The 18,436-nt window shown below is 49.6% G+C and overlaps 1 protein-coding gene across 2 annotated transcripts in view; it reads left to right on the plus strand.

Moving 5' to 3' along the window:
• Nucleotides 1-5,113: 5,113 nt before the first annotated feature.
• The window catches only part of gpm6bb (glycoprotein M6Bb), a 33,578-nt gene continuing 20,255 nt past the window's right edge, over nt 5,114-18,436 (plus strand). For both annotated transcript variants that reach the window (XM_079731431.1, XM_079731432.1), the window contains exon 1: nt 5,114-5,195. In XM_079731431.1, coding sequence (XP_079587557.1) covers nt 5,192-5,195 — 4 coding nt within the window. In that variant the 5' untranslated portion in view covers nt 5,114-5,191. The remainder of the gene's footprint in view (nt 5,196-18,436) is intronic.

Consider the following 18,436-nt stretch of genomic DNA (forward strand, 5'->3'; position numbering starts at 1 on the left):
GCACTGGCGATCGGATCCTGAAAATATATCTGCCTACAAAGAATGGTCCGTTCCCTAATCGCCTCTCAGTAATTATTTAGCAATTAGCCAGCATTGGCATGCCCACGCGTTCACATTTTCACCTGAGCTGTCACTTCTGATCTGGCACCCCTCTCCGCGCAGACGGACGTCCCCCCTCACCCCCCACCCAGCCTGCGGGGGCGGTGTCAGACTGAACGCTTTCATCGCAGATTTCCGTTATTTAATTTTTTGGGCTCCTGCAATTCAGTGAATGTGTTTGAAACCCGTCAACTGTCGTAGTGGTCGTACCTCGACCCACGCGGTCAGAAAAAACACATCCATTTTGTATCGTTTTGTAACACAAAAATGGAAAATTCAGCCTTTGAATCTCTTTAAAACAGTAAGTTAGTGGTGGTGGCAGTAGGCATCGGCAATCAGACACACACTACCGTTATCACTTCTCTGTGGTTGCAGCTCATGTTACTCTGATGTATATCCATCGGTCATCCTCTCCATTACACACCCAATCAGCTGGGATGTCTGGTTCTGACTCCCACAAAGCACTGAGAAGTAACACATTCACACACACTTACAAATACAAACGTACGCACACACACACACACACACACACATTCAGACGTCACATGTTCTGGAGGTTGACCCGCTTCTGGGAACGGTTGACCTCGCCTTGACCTTTGAGTGGCATCAAAACATCATATGAGAGAGAGAGAGAGAGAGAGAGAGAGAGAGAGAGGGGGGGCGGGAGAATATGCTGCTATTGAGTTATTCCCCCAGAGGTGGCCAACGGGGGATGTTGTACTATGGGGTGATAGCATTCCAATCACCCTCCGTCATCAAGGAAGTTCAGCACTTCCCTGAGGTGATTTGTGTGCGCTAGTTGATTAATATGCCAGCTCTTTCTTTTCTCCTTGGTCTTTGGAGAATTCATGCTCCCAACAGTTGTGATGGGGAAGGAAGTTTGTTAAGCATTCATGTCTAAATTTGCATTTTTGTTCCTATTTGCCCCTTTATTAACCAAACCTCACCGAGACATGTAGCCAATTGCATAGGGGTTGAGTTTTGAACAGATGAATATTCAATCTATTGATATTCAGATTGAGTCTGTAAAGCTCATTATTTTGACCGCATGCCCGCAGGCCAGGGTTAACAGAGGAACGAGCGGACCCCTGAGTTGCAGTACACACCTCGCCGCTAGATGGCAGTATGGCACCGTTCTGAAACAGGTTATCGCTGGGTCTCCACACAGTGCTTCTTTGTGTACATTCTCGGGTACCGTCTCCAGAAATAGCATCAGATGAATCCGGCATGAAGGCATTACGTAGCAAACATCTGTCTCCATTGTGTATCGTGGTTAGTGGCAGGGTCATAAGGCAAAGACATACATGTTTAGATTCATTATTCCAGCGTAGGATATATCATTTTATGGATCAATGAAACATTGTGGTATTTTGAACGCCACTCCTTATCTCTTCTTACGGCAGCTGCTGGATCGTTGACCTTTATTGAAGAGTTTCGGTGACCCACTTCTGTTTGGGGGAAATATCACAAGAAGCTGCTGAGTTCTGTCTGCTGACTCTCCCCTCCCCTCCCAACCCTCTGCTTCTCCTTAAGCCTGCGAGAACGGAGAGGTCTTCTTCTGCTGTCCTGGTTGCAATCAAAACCATCTTCCCCGTTTCTTTTTTTCAAATCGTAAAAAAGAATCTTTCTCTTGAGGCCATGTTGAACATGTCCACTGGGGAAGATCAGAACAGAGATGGATTTTCTCTGTCTCTCCCCCCACCCTCTCTCTCCCCCTTTTTCTCCTCTCCCTTTCTCTCCCCCCCCTCTCCCCTCCCTCTCTCTCTCGCTCTGTCTCCCTCCCCCTCTCTCTCCCCCCCCTCTCTCTCCCCCCCCCCCTCTCTCTCTTAGATGCAGCCCCTTCTACTTCCTCCCCAGACCTCAACACGTCTTTGTAAATGCCCCGCGCCTGAAGCCCAAGGGGTCGCTCGGTTATGAGTCCACCGGGTTCCCCACTTCCCCCCCCCCCCCCCCTCTCTCTCTCTCTCTCTCTCTCTCTCTCTGAAGATTAAAGGGATTTATTGGAAAGGAAACATTTCCATTGTCAAAGCACAATAAGTAAAATGTGGGCAACATAACATACAAGTATGTTATTAATATATACTCTCTCTCTCTCTCTCTTTCACTCATCACTTGCCCCCCTCTGTCTCTCTCTATCTTTCACTCTCTCTCCCCTCATCCTCCACCACCCTCTCTCCCCCTGTCTGTTTACATTCAGGCTGATACTGTTATAAAGAACACTTGTTACTGGACATGAAACTGAAAGCCTGAGTCATTTGAACAGCCTATTTCTGTTTGCCTCATTGGAAAAACCCTGTTGCTGGTTCATCATTAGTTTGTAGCGTTGCGAGAACACGAGATTTAACAAACTCACTGAAGATCATCAGAACCTCCAATCATCCAAGGCCCAGAAACAGGCCGGGATCAGTTCAGTGTTTAGACCAAAGTGTAATCCGACCAACACTGCACAGATACTTTCAAGTTGTATACCGCAATAAATTTTTATGGACATGCTGGATTCCTTTTTGTTGTATAAGTGGTGAACAATATTTTTCCTTTCGTATCTGGCCATAGATGGCGATGGAACATTAATTTTCCTTCTGAAAATATTAAACCAGATGTTGTTTCCATACTGAAGGGTCTTATCGTGTTGTACGCCTCCACAGCACGTGGCTGAGATGCTTTATGTGCTATACTCCAACCTTGTGGGGATCCCCCCCCCCACCATTCTGATGCTGTGTTGAAGCCATGCCTTGTGTTTATAAAGATTTCCAGGCAATGTGAACTTAGAACTTGGATTTATTTTAACCCTGAGAGAAAAATAAATCTCATTTAGACTTTGGAAGATGCAATTTGTTGTTGTGTGTGTCTGGTCGTGTGTGTGTGTGTGTGTGTGTGTGTGTGTGTGTGTGTGTGTGTGTGTGTGTGTGTGTGTGTGTGTGTTTGAGCAGTCAAACAGCTTTGTTTTCCATTCCAGAGCTCGCTACATTACCTCACATCCCCCCTGCTGTCTGCTAGTATTAACGTTAGGGTGCACTCATGATTTAATTAAAAACATTGCAGAATGGAGGCACCTCACATGGAATAGAGGTTGTTTTGGAAAGGCTTTAACTCTCGATGTCAGCTTGCAACGTTGTCACAGATTTATTTTAAATTACTGATTGAATAGATAAAGTGTAAATAATGGTTTAGTTACTTTCATTACGTAACTTTTATTGTGTCCTTGAGTTTAGTGAGTCATGGAAAGCTACAATTTACTAGTGATTCCTAAAAGCATTTACACCCTAAATCGTTTTCCCAGGGCCCTTATCGTGTTTATTTTTTTATTTGTGTTTCTGATTCTACCTCACAAGCGAACGACGCAACATTCTACTATAATATAATTTTATTTGCTCAAAAACATCACAATCGAAAACTATTACACTATCAAAAGTACTTCAGGGGAAAATGAAGTGCTGTCAGCGAGTCATAGATCTCGGTGACGGCCGCCCTCATGGGGAGTGCGGTGGCTCATGGCTCGCCATCAAAACAAACCTGACGGGCTGGCGGGCTGGTGAGCTGACGGACTGGCGAGCTGACGAGCTGGTGAGCTGACGGGCTGGCGGGCTGACGGGCTGACGGGCTGACGAGCTGGTGAGCTGACGAGCTGGTGAGCTGACGGGCTGGCGAGCTGACGGGCTGACGGGCTGACGGGCTGACGGGCTGGTGAGCTGGGTCTCTGCCTCGCGATCAGACGACCTGCCTGTCAGCTGCTGCTCACTGCAGCCACCAGCACGCTTCTGGAATTTTCCCATGCAGATCCATCAGTCACATGCCCACATGCAACTACACAGGCAAACACACACACACACGCACACGTGTGACACAGACACAAACACACACACATTTTTAGATGTCACCCTAGCATTTGGATGTTACTCTGAAGCTGTGTTCTCCAGGCTCATGTGTTCATTATGCTGGAGCTCTGATGGCTTCCAGGGATTATTGTCATTCAGTTGAACTCTGGGACCTGGGAGTCGAAATGCTCCATTTCACTCCTGCTGAGCCAAGTCATATATTTGACTTGAGTTAATTATAATAGTCTGACTATGGGCAATCTAACAGATGCGCAGATGCTATCTGTTCGACAATGTGATTGATTTACAGTTGAGTGATTGGTGGGGTTGGTTCATTGCGTAGATGATTATCCTCATTCTCATGAGAGGGTTCTCTGAGCAGATCTACAAGTGGCACACGTTGATTCTGCATTTCATGTCTTTAAAACGGCGGAGGCAAATATTAGTGTTTGAGAAGTTGTTGTCCTCAAAGAGTGGGGGTGGGGGGCTGCTCATGAATATGTCCATTGAGATCGGTCCATCTGGCACGGCCTGAAAAGAGCAGCGAGAGCGGACGCCCGGAGCGCCTGGTTACCGTATCCCAGACCACAGAGCGATGGTTGGAGATGTTCTCATGAGCCACGCCGCTAACGCTGAAGATCGCGCAGCGCAGTCACCCAAGGTTTTTAGTTGTGATAGAAAGCAAACTTTTAGTCTTTCTTTATCACTGCTGCACCTCGGATATAACAGACACAACATGAAAGCATGCCCTAGAAAAATCCGAAGCTATTAGTTATCTTGTGCTTCTAAACAACCACAAACTAAAAAGTTTAGACCACTGTATTCAAGTTATTCACGAACGCAAAGTAGAGTCGATGCAGAATCGAGATCAGAAAGGGATATTTGTACTTTTTTTTTTTTTTTTAATAATAAAAGCCACTCATGCTCATGTTAAAGTGCCAATGCAGAGAGAGAGAGAGAGAGAGAGAGACCTCTGAGAAAGTGCAGCAGGTTAAACTTGCACTTTAACTTGAGCATATGCATTGGCAACTCTTCTCCACGGCTGATCTGGTTAAGGCAGGGCTGGGCCGTCCCATTGGGTGAGTTTCAGTGTGAGCCGTCCTCCCCCCCATCCCTAATCCTCCTCAACCGTGACGTCACGCCGCCGGTCGCTCCAGAGGGAAGCTCCGCTCAGAGTGCCGCTCACACCGCGCATCCCCCGGACGCTGCATCACCCTGGTTACCGCCGAGCGCCCATCGGATCTCTAACCTCTGGAAACTTCGGGAAACTCAAAAAAATGGGTGAGTTTTTCTTTTACAAAGACACGTATTCTAGGTTTTGGTTTTGTGCGTTAGCCCGAGTGGAAAAAAATACTTCTATCGTCGCGAGCTCTTTAGCGACGGACGCAGACTTCTGAACGGCTGCTTAGTGTTTAAGCTGGCGGGTTTCTTGGGGTATCTTTACTATCGGCTTTTACGGTTCAGACTCTTTCTACGACCAATAGTCCTGTTCCTGACCCGGGTCCAGCGTGCCTGACCCGGGTCCACCATGCCCGACCGGGTCCGGCGCTAGGAGTTGACTGCGGCACTTTGTGGAGGAGATTAGGGAGATAAGTCTATAAGGAGACGGACTAACTTGGCGTCAGCTCTGCGCGTTAAACCCTGGTTCTACTGTAACGTTAACCGGTGCACTTTCTCAGAGGTCTGTCTCTCTCTCTGTCCCTCTATCACTCTCTGTCTCTGTCTGTCTCTCTCTCCCTGTCTCTCTGTGTGTATGTGTGTGTGTGTGTGTGTGTGTGTGTGTGTGTGTGTGTGTGTGTGTGTGTGTGTGTGTGTGTGTGTGTGTGTGTGTCTCTCTCTCTCTCTCTCTCTCTCCAAAGGAAGAACATTAACATTGTCCGTCAAAGCACAATAAGTAAAATGAGAACAACATAGCTTACAAGATCATACGTTGTAATAATATTTATTATAATATGATTGATACTCACACTCTCTCTCTGGCTCTGTCTCTCTCTCTCTCTCTCTGGCTCTGTCTCTCTCTCTCTCTCTCTCTCTCTGGCTCTGTTTCTCTCTCTCTCTCTGGCTCTGTCTCTCTCTCTCTGGCTCTGTATCTCTCTCTCTCTCTCTCTCTCGCTCTCTCTGGCTCTGTCTCTCTCTCTCTCTCTCTGACTCTGTCTCTCTCTCTCTGGCTCTGTCTCTCTCTCTCTATCTCTCTCTCTCTCTCTCTCTCTCTCTCTCTCTCTCTCTCTCTCTCTCTCTCTCTCTCAATGATTAAAACCCAATATTGCTTAACGTTGTGTGATCAGATAGTTTGGGGTATGTCCTCATCACTGATATTGATCATTAGATTGATTGGTCCAAAAAGGCTGAAAGGAATTTATTGAGTGTCCTGCGTTGTCTCTGTTGTGTCCACAAAGCTTATCAAAAATGAGTGTGTGTATTTGAAATTTTGGCCTGATGCATGTATTTTTGGGACGTGGAGTTTTTGGCCTCAAGTAGAATATAGACTTACATTGAGATAACAAATAGTTTTAGACATCATATTTGAGATAGTTCTAATGCTGTGGCAGTTATCGGTGTGAACATCTTTGTCCCAGTTCCTTGACTTGAGTCCAAGTGTTGCCATCTGTGCTCACAGAGTGAGCTGGTTAGGAGTGAGATTGCTAAATGCCATTGATATAGTCTATCTTCTATCTTGGGATGAGAAACATGCTAGTATCCACCCAGATGTGTTTGCACTAAATAAAGAACATCAACCCATTCTTAAACGTTAATGTTTATATTTGCACAGGCCAAATCGTGAAACTATTAAAGGTGCCCACAAAAGATTTTAATAACTTTAGTTGTGCTCTGCGTTTTGTCTTGTTGATTGAACATGCGGGTTGGGCTTACTTTGCAACATCTCTCGATGGAGAACGGTGTCCTTTGGGCCGAGGGAACCTGACAGTGTGAGAACGTGTGTCCGTGCTCGTTTATTCGCTGGCGAGGCCGCACAGAGTAGCCTTTGTGTTTTTAATTTGGAGGGGGTCCTTTGTGTGGCTTCAGTCTCCAAGTTCACTGAATCGCTGGTTGAAGAGCGACGGCCCCAAACTTAATCAGCCCCGCATTCTGGGCCTCATTGATGATATTGGCCCCGCACCACGATGCACTATTGTGCATTCATGGGCTCTTCATGTTAAAATTCCTGCCAGTGACAACCACCTTGTGTTTGAGAAGCCTACGTGATTAGTGTGGTTATATTGCCACAGAAAACTGTCTCAAAATAATATGCGATTTGTCAGTAATCTTCTTGTTTGTTCGAAGTTTGTTTTTACCGTCATTTGTCATGAAGATAAAGACCTAGATGTTTTGTTGGTGAGATGTTTTTGGCGTCATTCCGTGTTTTGTGTGCTGCAGTCATAAGCGGTAATCAAAGTCGCCCTTTCTTTGGGAGAAAACAGCAGCTATCATTAGGCTGTGTGCTGAAAACAGAAATCTCATTAAGTGGGAAAAGTTGTGTGCTTGGGCCTGTTGAGACAAAACACACAGAACTCCAGGACTAGAAGTTGTGTACACATGGAGCAAAACAAAACCAATGGAAAATGGAGAGAAGGGACTTAGGCAGAAAGGTTGTTGTCCCTAGATGGGTGCAATGCACAACCTGCCAGCTGTCCCGCTTGACTCTGTGGAGACGGAATACTTCCATACCGGCTTCCCCTCTGAGTCGGCTCTCTGTCCTGTTTGTAGGGCGTGGGTGGCAACATGGCCGCCGACCAACGAATGCAGCAGGGTTTGTTTTCCACTTCCAGACAGACATCATGTTCTCCTCCATTCAATATGCTGTAAACTCCGTAGCAACAGTCCTGGAACAATCCCCCCCCCCCCCCCTCGCCCACTCAGGCTCACAGGGCTCTACGAGCCTTCCCCTGGTGCCCTCAAAGCACACTGTGTGCCTGACCACTTAATATTCAGGCGGAAGGTCACAGGTCAGAGTGCTTCCCGAGGACCTAAGTGAGGCCGCGGTGCATGCGATGATGAGGATAATGATGGGAGTCATCATTCAGCGCGGCGGCTTTGCCAGGGGCCTCCTGCACGCTGAGAGGCCGAAGCCAGGGGGTTGTTCCACACAGAGTAGCACGCAGAGAGGACTCTACTGGGTAGATTGTGGCCTGGGTTAAGTTCCGCTAGACTCTGTGAGAGCCTCTCAAATGTATCGGTTATTACAGTTTGAGATATAACTTCATGATAAGCTGGATGATAATGTAAGGCTGTCGTGTGACTGCAGCGTCTAATCAGATGCAGCTCAACGACGAGGGCTGTGAACGGTCCTTGTGTGCGTTATTAGTTCCAGACGCTGCCATCTTAAAAGGATTTGTTTTGTTTTGTGTTTGCTCATGGAAACATTTAGCCAGCCTGGTTTTGTGTTAAGCTGTTGTTGCTAAGGCTCATTATAGACCTCCCGGTTCCCAGGAGAGGCTGATGGGAAGATCCTGAACCAAAGTTTCATCGTGGCTTTATTTATTGAGGGAGGGAGGGTTAGTAAAACAGGTAGAATGATCACACAATGTTTGATTATATTTGATTAAACATGACGTGTTCCCTTCTTAAAAATTTAACAACGTTTTATAGTGCATCATTCATGTTCAGTACGATACAAATCCAAACCCTCCAGGTCTAGTATTCCCTCACACAAGACGGTGTATGACACAGATAGCACATGAAGGATGAACTGGACCCATGTTTGAAAAGTGTCTGGAGGATGTCAGACATGTTGTCCTCCTCCAGTAATGATAAGCATGTTTCCGACACTTCGGCGTGTGTTTTCTACACGTCAATCGGTCAGGATCCTTGCGACGAGTCCCTCGGTTTAGTGAAATGGCTGCAGCCGATCCCCCCCCACACATTACACCATCGTTATTCTCCCTCACAAGCCAGTGGTGATCGCTATCTCCCGGACAGGCAGCGGTCTGGGGCCTCGCCGCCGTCACGCGACCCCAGCCGTGCTGAGCGTGTGGAAACAGGGGAAAGACGCGTGTTAGCGTGTTAGCGTGTGGCCGGCGGGGCGAAGCCTTTCCCCTTTCTGTAATCAACAGCCTGTCAGCCAACATGCTGAGCAATAACAGACGGCCAGATAGGGTTTCCTCTGCTCTTTGTGCGGGGGGGGGGGGAGGCTCAAGGTGATAAATTGGCAGGAGCCATGTGTGGGGACCCTGGGGGACGCTATGAAGACAAACACAAGACACCCGGCCCCCGCCTAGAGCCCCCTCGAAACCCGTGACCACGCTTTATTCGTTTTGTTGACCACGTTTTGTGTTTTGTTAACGTTCGGGGATGACACTTGGCTTCGTCGTTGCTTTTCATTCCGCCACGGGATTGGAACCGACGACAGACACACGGAAACATCCCCGTTGCGTGCCAGCGTTTACATTGCCGGCGTCCTGGTCTTTGTTTACTCGCCGAACCCCCTGGGTAATGAGGTAGGGGCTGTCATAACGAAGGGGCCGCAGGCTCCTCGCAATCTGGCCCCCGCTCTGACCCTCCAACCCCAGGCTGTAACGAGCTGGCCCGGGGCCCTGCTCTGGGGGCCCCCTGCTCTCTGAGGAGGAGTGGATAAATTCGGCTCCTGAGCGGGACCACTTGAAGCTGACTGGCCTGTCAACACCGCTTCCTCCGGGCTCCTCGCCCTCCCGTCCCCGCTACTCCAGTCTGCTAATCCCACCTCCCTCTCCTTCTCTCCGGTCCCACGGCTTCTTTAGAGACGGACCCTCCACCCGGGGCGTCCCCTCTGTACAGTTGAAGCTCTGCCCGGGCCCGCGGACCGGGACGGGCGCCCATGTTAATTTGTTGACCCTAATAAGTCCAGTGACAAACAAAGGGCGCCTTTGTGTACGTCACATGAAACGGTCGGAATACAAGTCTTTGTGCGGAGGGGAGGAAGCCTGCTCCATCATCGGTTTTAACGCGGGTCCATTAACTATTCCACGAAGGAAGGAAGTCGCCTTGTGTGTGTGTGTGCGTGTGTGTGTGCGCGTGTCACACTCTGGTCAGAGACAGGCCGTAACTCCACAGGGGCTCTATTTGGCCCCCAGGGGCCGGCCTTGTCACAGAGATGACACACGGCCACATGGTTGGAGGCTGCAGGATATTAAATTACCCAAATATGCCCTCTAATATGCAGATGATTAGAGCTCTCTTTGAAAGGCGGGCGGATTAATGTTGTCGTGGTAACACATGCTGAAGATAAAAGCTGCCCTTTGTTTAGCCTGAAACAAACAGAAAGAGGGATTTTAGATTGTAGGAGAGGTTCACACACGTTGGACCGTATGTTTGGTTTAATTACAAATGTCAAACAAATCCAAATAAAATGTTTCAAATGTGAATGTTAAAGTGTTTACAATCCACATCAGTAAATCCAATAGTGGGTGTTTGTGTTGCTGTGTGCAGGGCAAATTGTTGATTTGTTGGTGGAACAAAAGCGTGTAGCGATGCAGTGTTTTGTTTGCAGCAGAACGACTGTTCCAGAAGGGCAGGGTGAAATAATGGGTTTAAAATGCAAGCAGAGAGGATCTGCGGTCGATTGGCACTCACCCACTCACTGAACACACACTCACCCGCTCACTGAACACACACTCACCCACTCACTGAACACACACTCACCCACTCAGTGAACACACTTACCCACTCATTGAACACATTCTCACAACCATTTAAAAGACAATATAGGCCAATAGGCAATCTGAACCGCAAGCTCTTCATTGATCACGCTCTGAACAAACCTGAGAAATCGCCTTCACCTGCTGATAAGGTCGGCTCCATATCGATGCGTTTGGGGAGCGATTACCATGATCAGATGTGCATGCGTGAGTTTGTTTTGGAGGCCAGATTTGCCTCAGTGGCCCCGTATGGCTCCATACTAGTGGGTGTCAGCCACTAGTATGTCACCCCCCGGGGTGACAGCCGGGCCACGCCCCTGTGTAGTCCGGGATGTGGGTCAGAGGATTAAAGCAGGCCACCGGCAGACAGCCAGAGAGAGAGTCGGGAGAGGAGCGGACACAAGGACAGATGGCACCTGAGAAATCCCTTCTCTGTGGAGACGAACCCAGCAGGTGGGATAGGTCTGTCTCCGCAGTGCATTGCAGTCCTTGTACTGTGCTGTCATTCTTAAAGCCGGGCCCTTTAGATGAACCGGCCAGAGGGTGCTCGATTTTGAAAGCCTCCCTCCCCTCCCTCCAAAGCCACGCCCCCTAAACATGTGACTAACTCGCTAGCTTTAGCAACAGGTCCGCCTAGCCCTGTGGAAGCCTCTGCTCATGAGCTATGAGTGTATGTGCAGAGGGCACAAAGGTAGCCTGGTAGATGGGTAGACAGACAGGTAGGTGGACAGACAGGAAGGCCTTCCATCCGTTTCATTCGGGCTGAATGGAATGATTTGACCGGTTTAGTACAGGAATTCATCAGCCACAGATAGCGGATTATTTTAGCCAGAGCATTTGATTTAATGATAAATGAGGCTATTTACCACCTATCATCCTACGTCTGTTCTGCTAGATCCCGCTAAATCTACACCCTTCGCCTTTAAGGGAATTAATCATGCTTGTTAAGTCACATGACAGATGACTCAAACTTTCTCGAGTCTTTTTCATGATGATAATGATGTTACAAAGGCTTGGGGACAAAGACCATGTACTGCCTTACCACAACATGTGACAAGAGGAGAGGAACTTTACAGGCAGTTAGTGGAGCAGTTGATATCTTTCAAGAGAAGATGCATCAGAACTCTCTCTCTCTCTCTCTCTCTCTCTCTATATATATATATATATATAAACTAAGAAAACCTTGGGCTCGATGTAATCCCTTTCAAGGTTGCATGCGAGGAGCGGCGCTGTCCTCCCAGAATGCCTTGCGGCTCTATTGAGCGCCGGGAGCGGCGGACTGTTTAAAAGGAGAGCGCGTAGGATTGAGCTGTTGGAGGCTTGCCCGCCGGGCGTTATTCAGGCCTTCACAGATAGCTCTTTGTGCCGGGCTCTTTCTGCACAGCTGCTAAACAACCATAAGACAAAGCATGCCCCCCCCTCCACTACACACCAATGAGAAGTGTTCACCATATGAAGAGCGCGGGGAAGAAAGACTCGCGCATTTGCATGCAGCTTGAGGTGGACGGAGCCTGGGAGACTTGAGAGGCAGAGCTGAGGTTCAACCGACGGTGGACCTTTCCCACTGCTTTCACAGTCAGAGGCAGCACCCAGTGTGTGTGTGTGTGTGTGTGTGTGTGTGTTGGAGGGCGGTAGGAGTGTTTGTGTGTGTGTCTGTGTGCGTGTGTGTGTGTTGGAGGGCTTTATGGGTGTGTGTGTGTGTGTGTGTTTGTGTGTGTGTATGTGTGTGTGTCTCTGGGGACAGTAGGAGTGTGTGTGAGTGTGTGTGTGTGTGTGTGTGTGTGTGTGTGTGTGTGTGTGTGTGTGTGTGTGTATGTGTGTGTCTCTGGGGGCGGTAGGAGTGTGTGAGTGTGTGTGTGTGTGTGTGCGTGCGTGCGTGTGTGTGTGTGTGTGTGTGTGTGCGTGTGTGTGTGTGTGTGTGTGTGTGTGTGAGTGTGTGTGTGTGTGTGTGTGTGTGTGTGTGTGTGAGTGTGTGTGTGTGTGTGTGTGTGTGTGTGTGCGTGTGTGTGCGCGCTCCACTCCAAACCGGTTATCTTTAGTCATCGACCATTCCTGAATTTCCCTTCGGGGTTTAATAAAACGTTATCTAATCTTTTAATACTGCATGATGCATTCATGGCGTCGGAGGAGCCGTTGTATAACCATGCATCTTCTAAGCAGGGCATCTCCATCATAACACCATTAATAACCCATAGAGATAACCACCCTATGGGACGTTCCTTAACAGACAGGCCAATCATCGTGTGTTTGTAATGTACACAATGGCGTCACGCTCAGCATTCCTGGAGGCAGCGGTGCCTATAGCAGCTATCTCGGCAGCCAAGAGACCCTCTCTGCGTCTGTCGCTGGAGTGGTCAATACTCGATGATGCGCTCCGACAGGCCAGCGTCACGCGGGTCAAAGTTGAAACAGTTTGAACTTTGAGCGCAGCGTCAAGGCGGAGGGTGCAGGTGGTCCGCCCCGCGCAGGGCTTGCGTCAGCGTCTCAGCGCTCTGCTCCGTGCGAATACTCTGCGGCGCTGAGCCACCGCTACAGTGAAGCGCCGTCACGCGTTGGCCGCGCTCAGCACCGCAGACCGAGGAGGGATTCACACGAGGCCCGGGCTGGATCAGTCATCACCGTGTCCGAGCGTCCCGGACATCCGCAGCCTCACTCCGGCTGCGGACGGAGAGGGCCCCTTTCTGGGGCCTTCCTGCTGGCGTTCCTCCTGGGAGTGGCCTGAGAGCCGCGGAGGAGTCCAACAATGTGGGATAACTGGAGCCGGACAGCTGCAGGACACCCAGGAGCTCAGGGTACGAGTCAGGACACGGGGAAGTCAGGGTTTAGGGGTTTTTACTCCGAGACAGCCTGGTGGGGAACACAGAGAAGGGTTCCAGTGGAAGTCGAACGGCAGGCGATTGTTTTGGTCGGACAAGGCGTGGCTGACGAAGATAGGTTGCGTACGAAAGTGCGTTTTATTGTGGTGCAACTCTGAACAACAGCTCAGAGTATCGTGGTCTTATTTATTATGGGTCAGTGAGTACTTGTTGAGGCCGTTATGTCACCGTAGATTCAGCACTCAGGAAACAAATGGTGAAAACATCAGATGTGTGTGGGTGTGTAGATGTGTGCGTGTGAGTGTGTGGGAGTGTACAGAGGAGGGGGGGGGGGGTTTACTCGAAACGCACTGAATCAGGAGAAACAGAATACCAACCTCGCAGCACATTCACCGGGCGGAAATCCCAGATGTTTGCGTCTGAAAAACAGCTTGAGTGCACAGAAAGCCAGGCGGTGAAGCCGTTAGTGAGCGTAGACAGGAGTATCGCATACACACCGCCTAAGTCCCCCCAGATCTTTGACCTCTCTGTGCCATGAGAACCCGACTTCTGAGGCCATAGAGCCAGCCTGGCCCTTCAGGGAGGGAGGAAGGCAAGGGGGAACATCTGGGGTCTAACGTGGGCAGGCGGGCTGTCTTCTCCTTAACTCACTGGACCAGAGGCATGTCCCGGTACAAATGACTTTGTGGAGGAACACTTGGAACGGGGAGGCTGAGTAATGAGATACACATGAAGTGATTCACTCTTTCCTTTCTCAGGGCCTTGCTTCACGCTGCTCGGAGAAAAGAGAGAGAGAGGGGGAGGGGGGAGAGAGAGAGGGAGAGGAGGGAGGGAGAGAGAGGGAGGGAGAGGCAGGGAGTTTACTGTTGTGTGAAGGGGGCAGAGAGACAGCACACGCTCTATTGTCGGTATTGTTCTAAGGCAGTAACGCAGTGGAGTGTCCTGCTCTCTCTCACAGGGGAGACTCGATAGAGAGTCAGCACCGGATTACTGATGGGATATCTTTTTGCCATTTTTACTAACTTTGACTCCTTTACAGAGCACTTAAAGTTCCTCTGACGGGGCGGGGCCCTGACAGGGGAACTTTAAGTGCTCTGTAAAGGAATAGCGCATCCAAGGAGACGTCTCAGAACTCTGAGACAGCTCAGAACTCCCACATTCACTGGATGAGAGGAAGCAGAGGTTTCCACTTTGGAAAAATTAAAGTGTAATGTCTTGACACTGTGTATGACTTGTGAGGTGTGTGTGTGTGTGTGTGTTTGTTGTGTGTGTGTGTGTGTGTGTGTGTGTGTGGATGAGGAGGGGGGGATCCCCGCCCCCAGGTTGCGTGGGATTAGGGGGGACTTTGGAACTCTGTTGTCGTGGCGACCACGGTGAATGCCTGGATGCACGGTGGGGCTCTGAAGGACGGCCTGTTGAGTTAGACCCACCCTACACACACACACACACACACACACACACACACACACACACGAGCACACACACACACACACACACACACACACACAAGCACACACACACATGAACACACACACACACACGCACACACACACACACACACACACACACACACACACACACACACACACACACACACACACATGAACCCACACACACACACGCACACACACATGAACCCACACACACACACGCACACACACACGAACCCACACACACACACACACACACACACACACACACACACACACACATGAACCCACACACACACACACCCACACACATGAACCCACACACACACACACACACATGAACCCACATACACACACACCCACACACACGAACCCACACACACACGCACACACACACACACACACACACACACACACACACACACACACACACACACACACACACACGCACACGCACACGCACATATACATACACACAGACACAAACACGCAATAACATACACACACACACATACACACACACGCCCAGCCCTCCAGGGGGTGGGTGTAGGGTAAACTCCGGGGTCAGGGGTGGGAGGTAGGCTGGCCAGGCCAGGGTCCGGGGACAATAGGGGGCTGTCGAGGGGGGGGCGTGGAGAAGGTGGTCTGAGGGGAGGGGGGGGCATGGGAAGTCCTTCAAGATTAGCCTGAGAGTGGTGTCTGGTCCTTCCAGGTCCGAGCTTCATTATGTCCCCTATTGTGTGTCTGTGTGTGAGAAAGCCCGTGTGAGTGAGTGAGGGTGGGTGCGTGTGTGTGTGCGTCCCTGTGTGTGTGTGTTTGTGTGCCCCTGTTTGTATGTTTGTGTGTGTGAGTGTTTGTGCGTCCCTGTGTGGGTGTGTGTGTGCTCCCATGTGTGTGTGTGTGTGTGTGTGCCCCTATGTGTGTGTGTGTGTGTTTGCCTGCGCCCCTGTGTGCGTGTGTGTTGGCTGTTTGTGTTCACATGGCGCTGACCTTTGTTACACGTTTTGATTCAGGGCGCCAGCAGCTGGAGCGTGAGAACTTTGGAGGCGGCAGGGTTCCTGGTCACCCCCAGACCCCGCGGCCACCGGGGGCCGTTGTGTGTAAGAAAGGGCCCCTGGGTGCTGCTGGGTGCTCAGGGGCCCATCGCCCCCCCCCCTCCCACGTAGCTCACGGTCACGGTAACGGTCTTTGGATTCACTTTCACGGTCGTTCTGGAGTTATGAAACACGAGGGCTCGCTAACGACGTGATCACAGGCTGTACAACCGGGGTCTGCTCATGTTAATTGGTGTTTAATTGCCCGTTTAATGGTGCAGGCTTTTGTGAAACGGTGCATTTTACTGCCGCCACTTAAATTGCGCTGCATGGAAGGTCTAGTCAACGAGCCGTGCAGGGAGTGATGTATAAAGATACTCACGGTGGTGGAAGTCAATGTGTTTAAGGGATTTACTCCTCCAAGACCATCGACCTGCCATTGGATCGACCTCTTCGGGCTCTGTGTCACAGTGACTTACGGGCCAGCGATGTGGCTCCACCGGTAGTGGGTTAACATATTCACCAGGTCTCCCCTCAGGACATCCAGCTAGGCCGCGCTGTTTACGGTGAACCGGTCTGACTCTGGGTACAGGGCGTGGCGGTAGATGACATTTATTACAGAATGCAGCCTGGAAGAAGAAGCAGATCCTTTATTTGTCATTGCACAAGAGCAAGAGATATCTGCATCTCACCCATAGCTAGCAGCAATAGGAGCCTTTAACCATCACTAGCAGCAATAGGAGTATTTAACCCATCACTAGGATCATCTAACCATCGCTAGCAGCACTGGGAGCATTCAACAGGGAGCAGTGGGCAGCCAACGTGCAGCGCCCGATGACCAACTCCAGCTCTACGTCCTAGTGCCTGGGTGAAGGGCTCTGGCAGGAGTATTAAACTAACATTGGAAGTATTTTGGTGTGGGAGGAAACCCACGTGAACACAGGGAGAACATACCAACTCTACACAGAGAGCCCCCCGACACCCCTGGGTTTGAACCCAGGAACTTCTTGCACCGCTCCACCCTAGAGATCAGTCTATTGAGAGTTTCAATAAGCCATGTGACCTGGCCGACGGGACAGGCCTAGAGGGTTGGTCCGTGGCTGTGATCAGATGTTCAGGGCCATGAGACTCTGGTTTTGGTTTAACTTCATTACTTTGTTACTCTCAGGAGCATTGTTCTCAAACTGAAAGCGTTATTAGGAAGATCTGAGCCAACATTTACTGAATCCTGGTGTCCCAGCAAAATAGAGGGCTCCTCTCCTTCCTCTGTAATAATCAGCATTGTACAACTATCTGAAGATATTGCATGGGATCGACTTCTCAGGATGTCAACGGAGGTGGAGATGGAGCCGTAGCTATGGGCTGGTTTATTGTTTATTGGGCTTAGTTAGTGCGGCGCACCACAGAGACACCATCCACCATCCACCCCGCGAGCAATCATTAAGACACACACATGTTCTTACACCCTGAGAAAACAGCACATAATTGCCAAGCGGTACTCAGACCCCCCGATGCTATTCAATAAAAGACGTTTGTAGTGGAAGAGAGTAAACAAAGTCTTCTCTCCCTGCTGTGAAAGTGTCTTACCCATCCTCTCTCCAACCAAGACAGTCTCAGCATTAATTTGCTTTCCTGGGGCAAATATGCTGAGATATGTTGTGTGCTTATTGCTTCGAAATTTGGTTACAAATTGGGTTTACTGCTTAGGCAGGGTTTCTCGGGGTTACAGTATTTCTGCGGTTTCCCAGGGTACATATAAGGAATTCTGGGTAATATAAACCATCTGTGTGTCTCTCTGTAAACCGGCTAAGACCACCGTTGCCCGTGGAGACGCCAAAGTCGGCCGAGCTGTGAAATTGGTTTTTGAAGTCTAAACTCAAGTTGGTTTTTGGAGTCAAATCTCAAAAAGCCAATGAGTCATGATGCCCCTGAGTCCTGAGATACAGCCAGACCTAACACGAGAGAAACACAAACATACAATTAGAAAAGTGCTGAGTTGGATTCATGCGGGCATTACTAGCAATTCCACCAGAGAATAGACATTCCGTTCGGAGATTAAGCCCATTACAAAGGATGGCACTCCTAGGCCAAACCATAATATTTTCATCTTCGGAAAAAGGGAAGCTGGTTACTATGATCCATGACCTTGCATTGGGATGTTTAATAGCATTGAGGTTGATGTACGCTGGTCCTATTTGGTTGCTTGATGGACAGATTGTTTTGTTAGTCGACACGAACCGTGGACTTGTGTTAAAAACATTGTTGGGAGTTTTGAGCCGCAGATCGGCAGCCGAGAGTTGAGCTTGGCCAGGAGACGGTCCATGTCTCCTGGTCTTGACAGTGGCCCGTGATGGACGTGGAACCAAGGACTTCTGTGAGTTCTGTGGTCTTCGTTGGATCTCTGCAGCAGTACTGAGAGCCTAAGGCACACTGCCCTGTAGAACAGACCCTGAACAGCAGACTAATCCAGTGAGCCACTGGTGATAGCATAATGGCACGCACCAAGAATGTTACACTAGAAGTCCCGTTTGGTTCACTCAGAGAGAGTCGTAAAGAGACAAGAGGGAGAGAGGGAAGTAAAGGTTCTGCTTGTGTTCACCACCATATGCTAGGGATGAATACAGGAGGTAT

This window comes from Pollachius pollachius, assembly GCF_949987615.1.
Source record: "Pollachius pollachius genome assembly, chromosome: 3".
Taxonomy (NCBI): domain Eukaryota; kingdom Metazoa; phylum Chordata; class Actinopteri; order Gadiformes; family Gadidae; genus Pollachius; species Pollachius pollachius.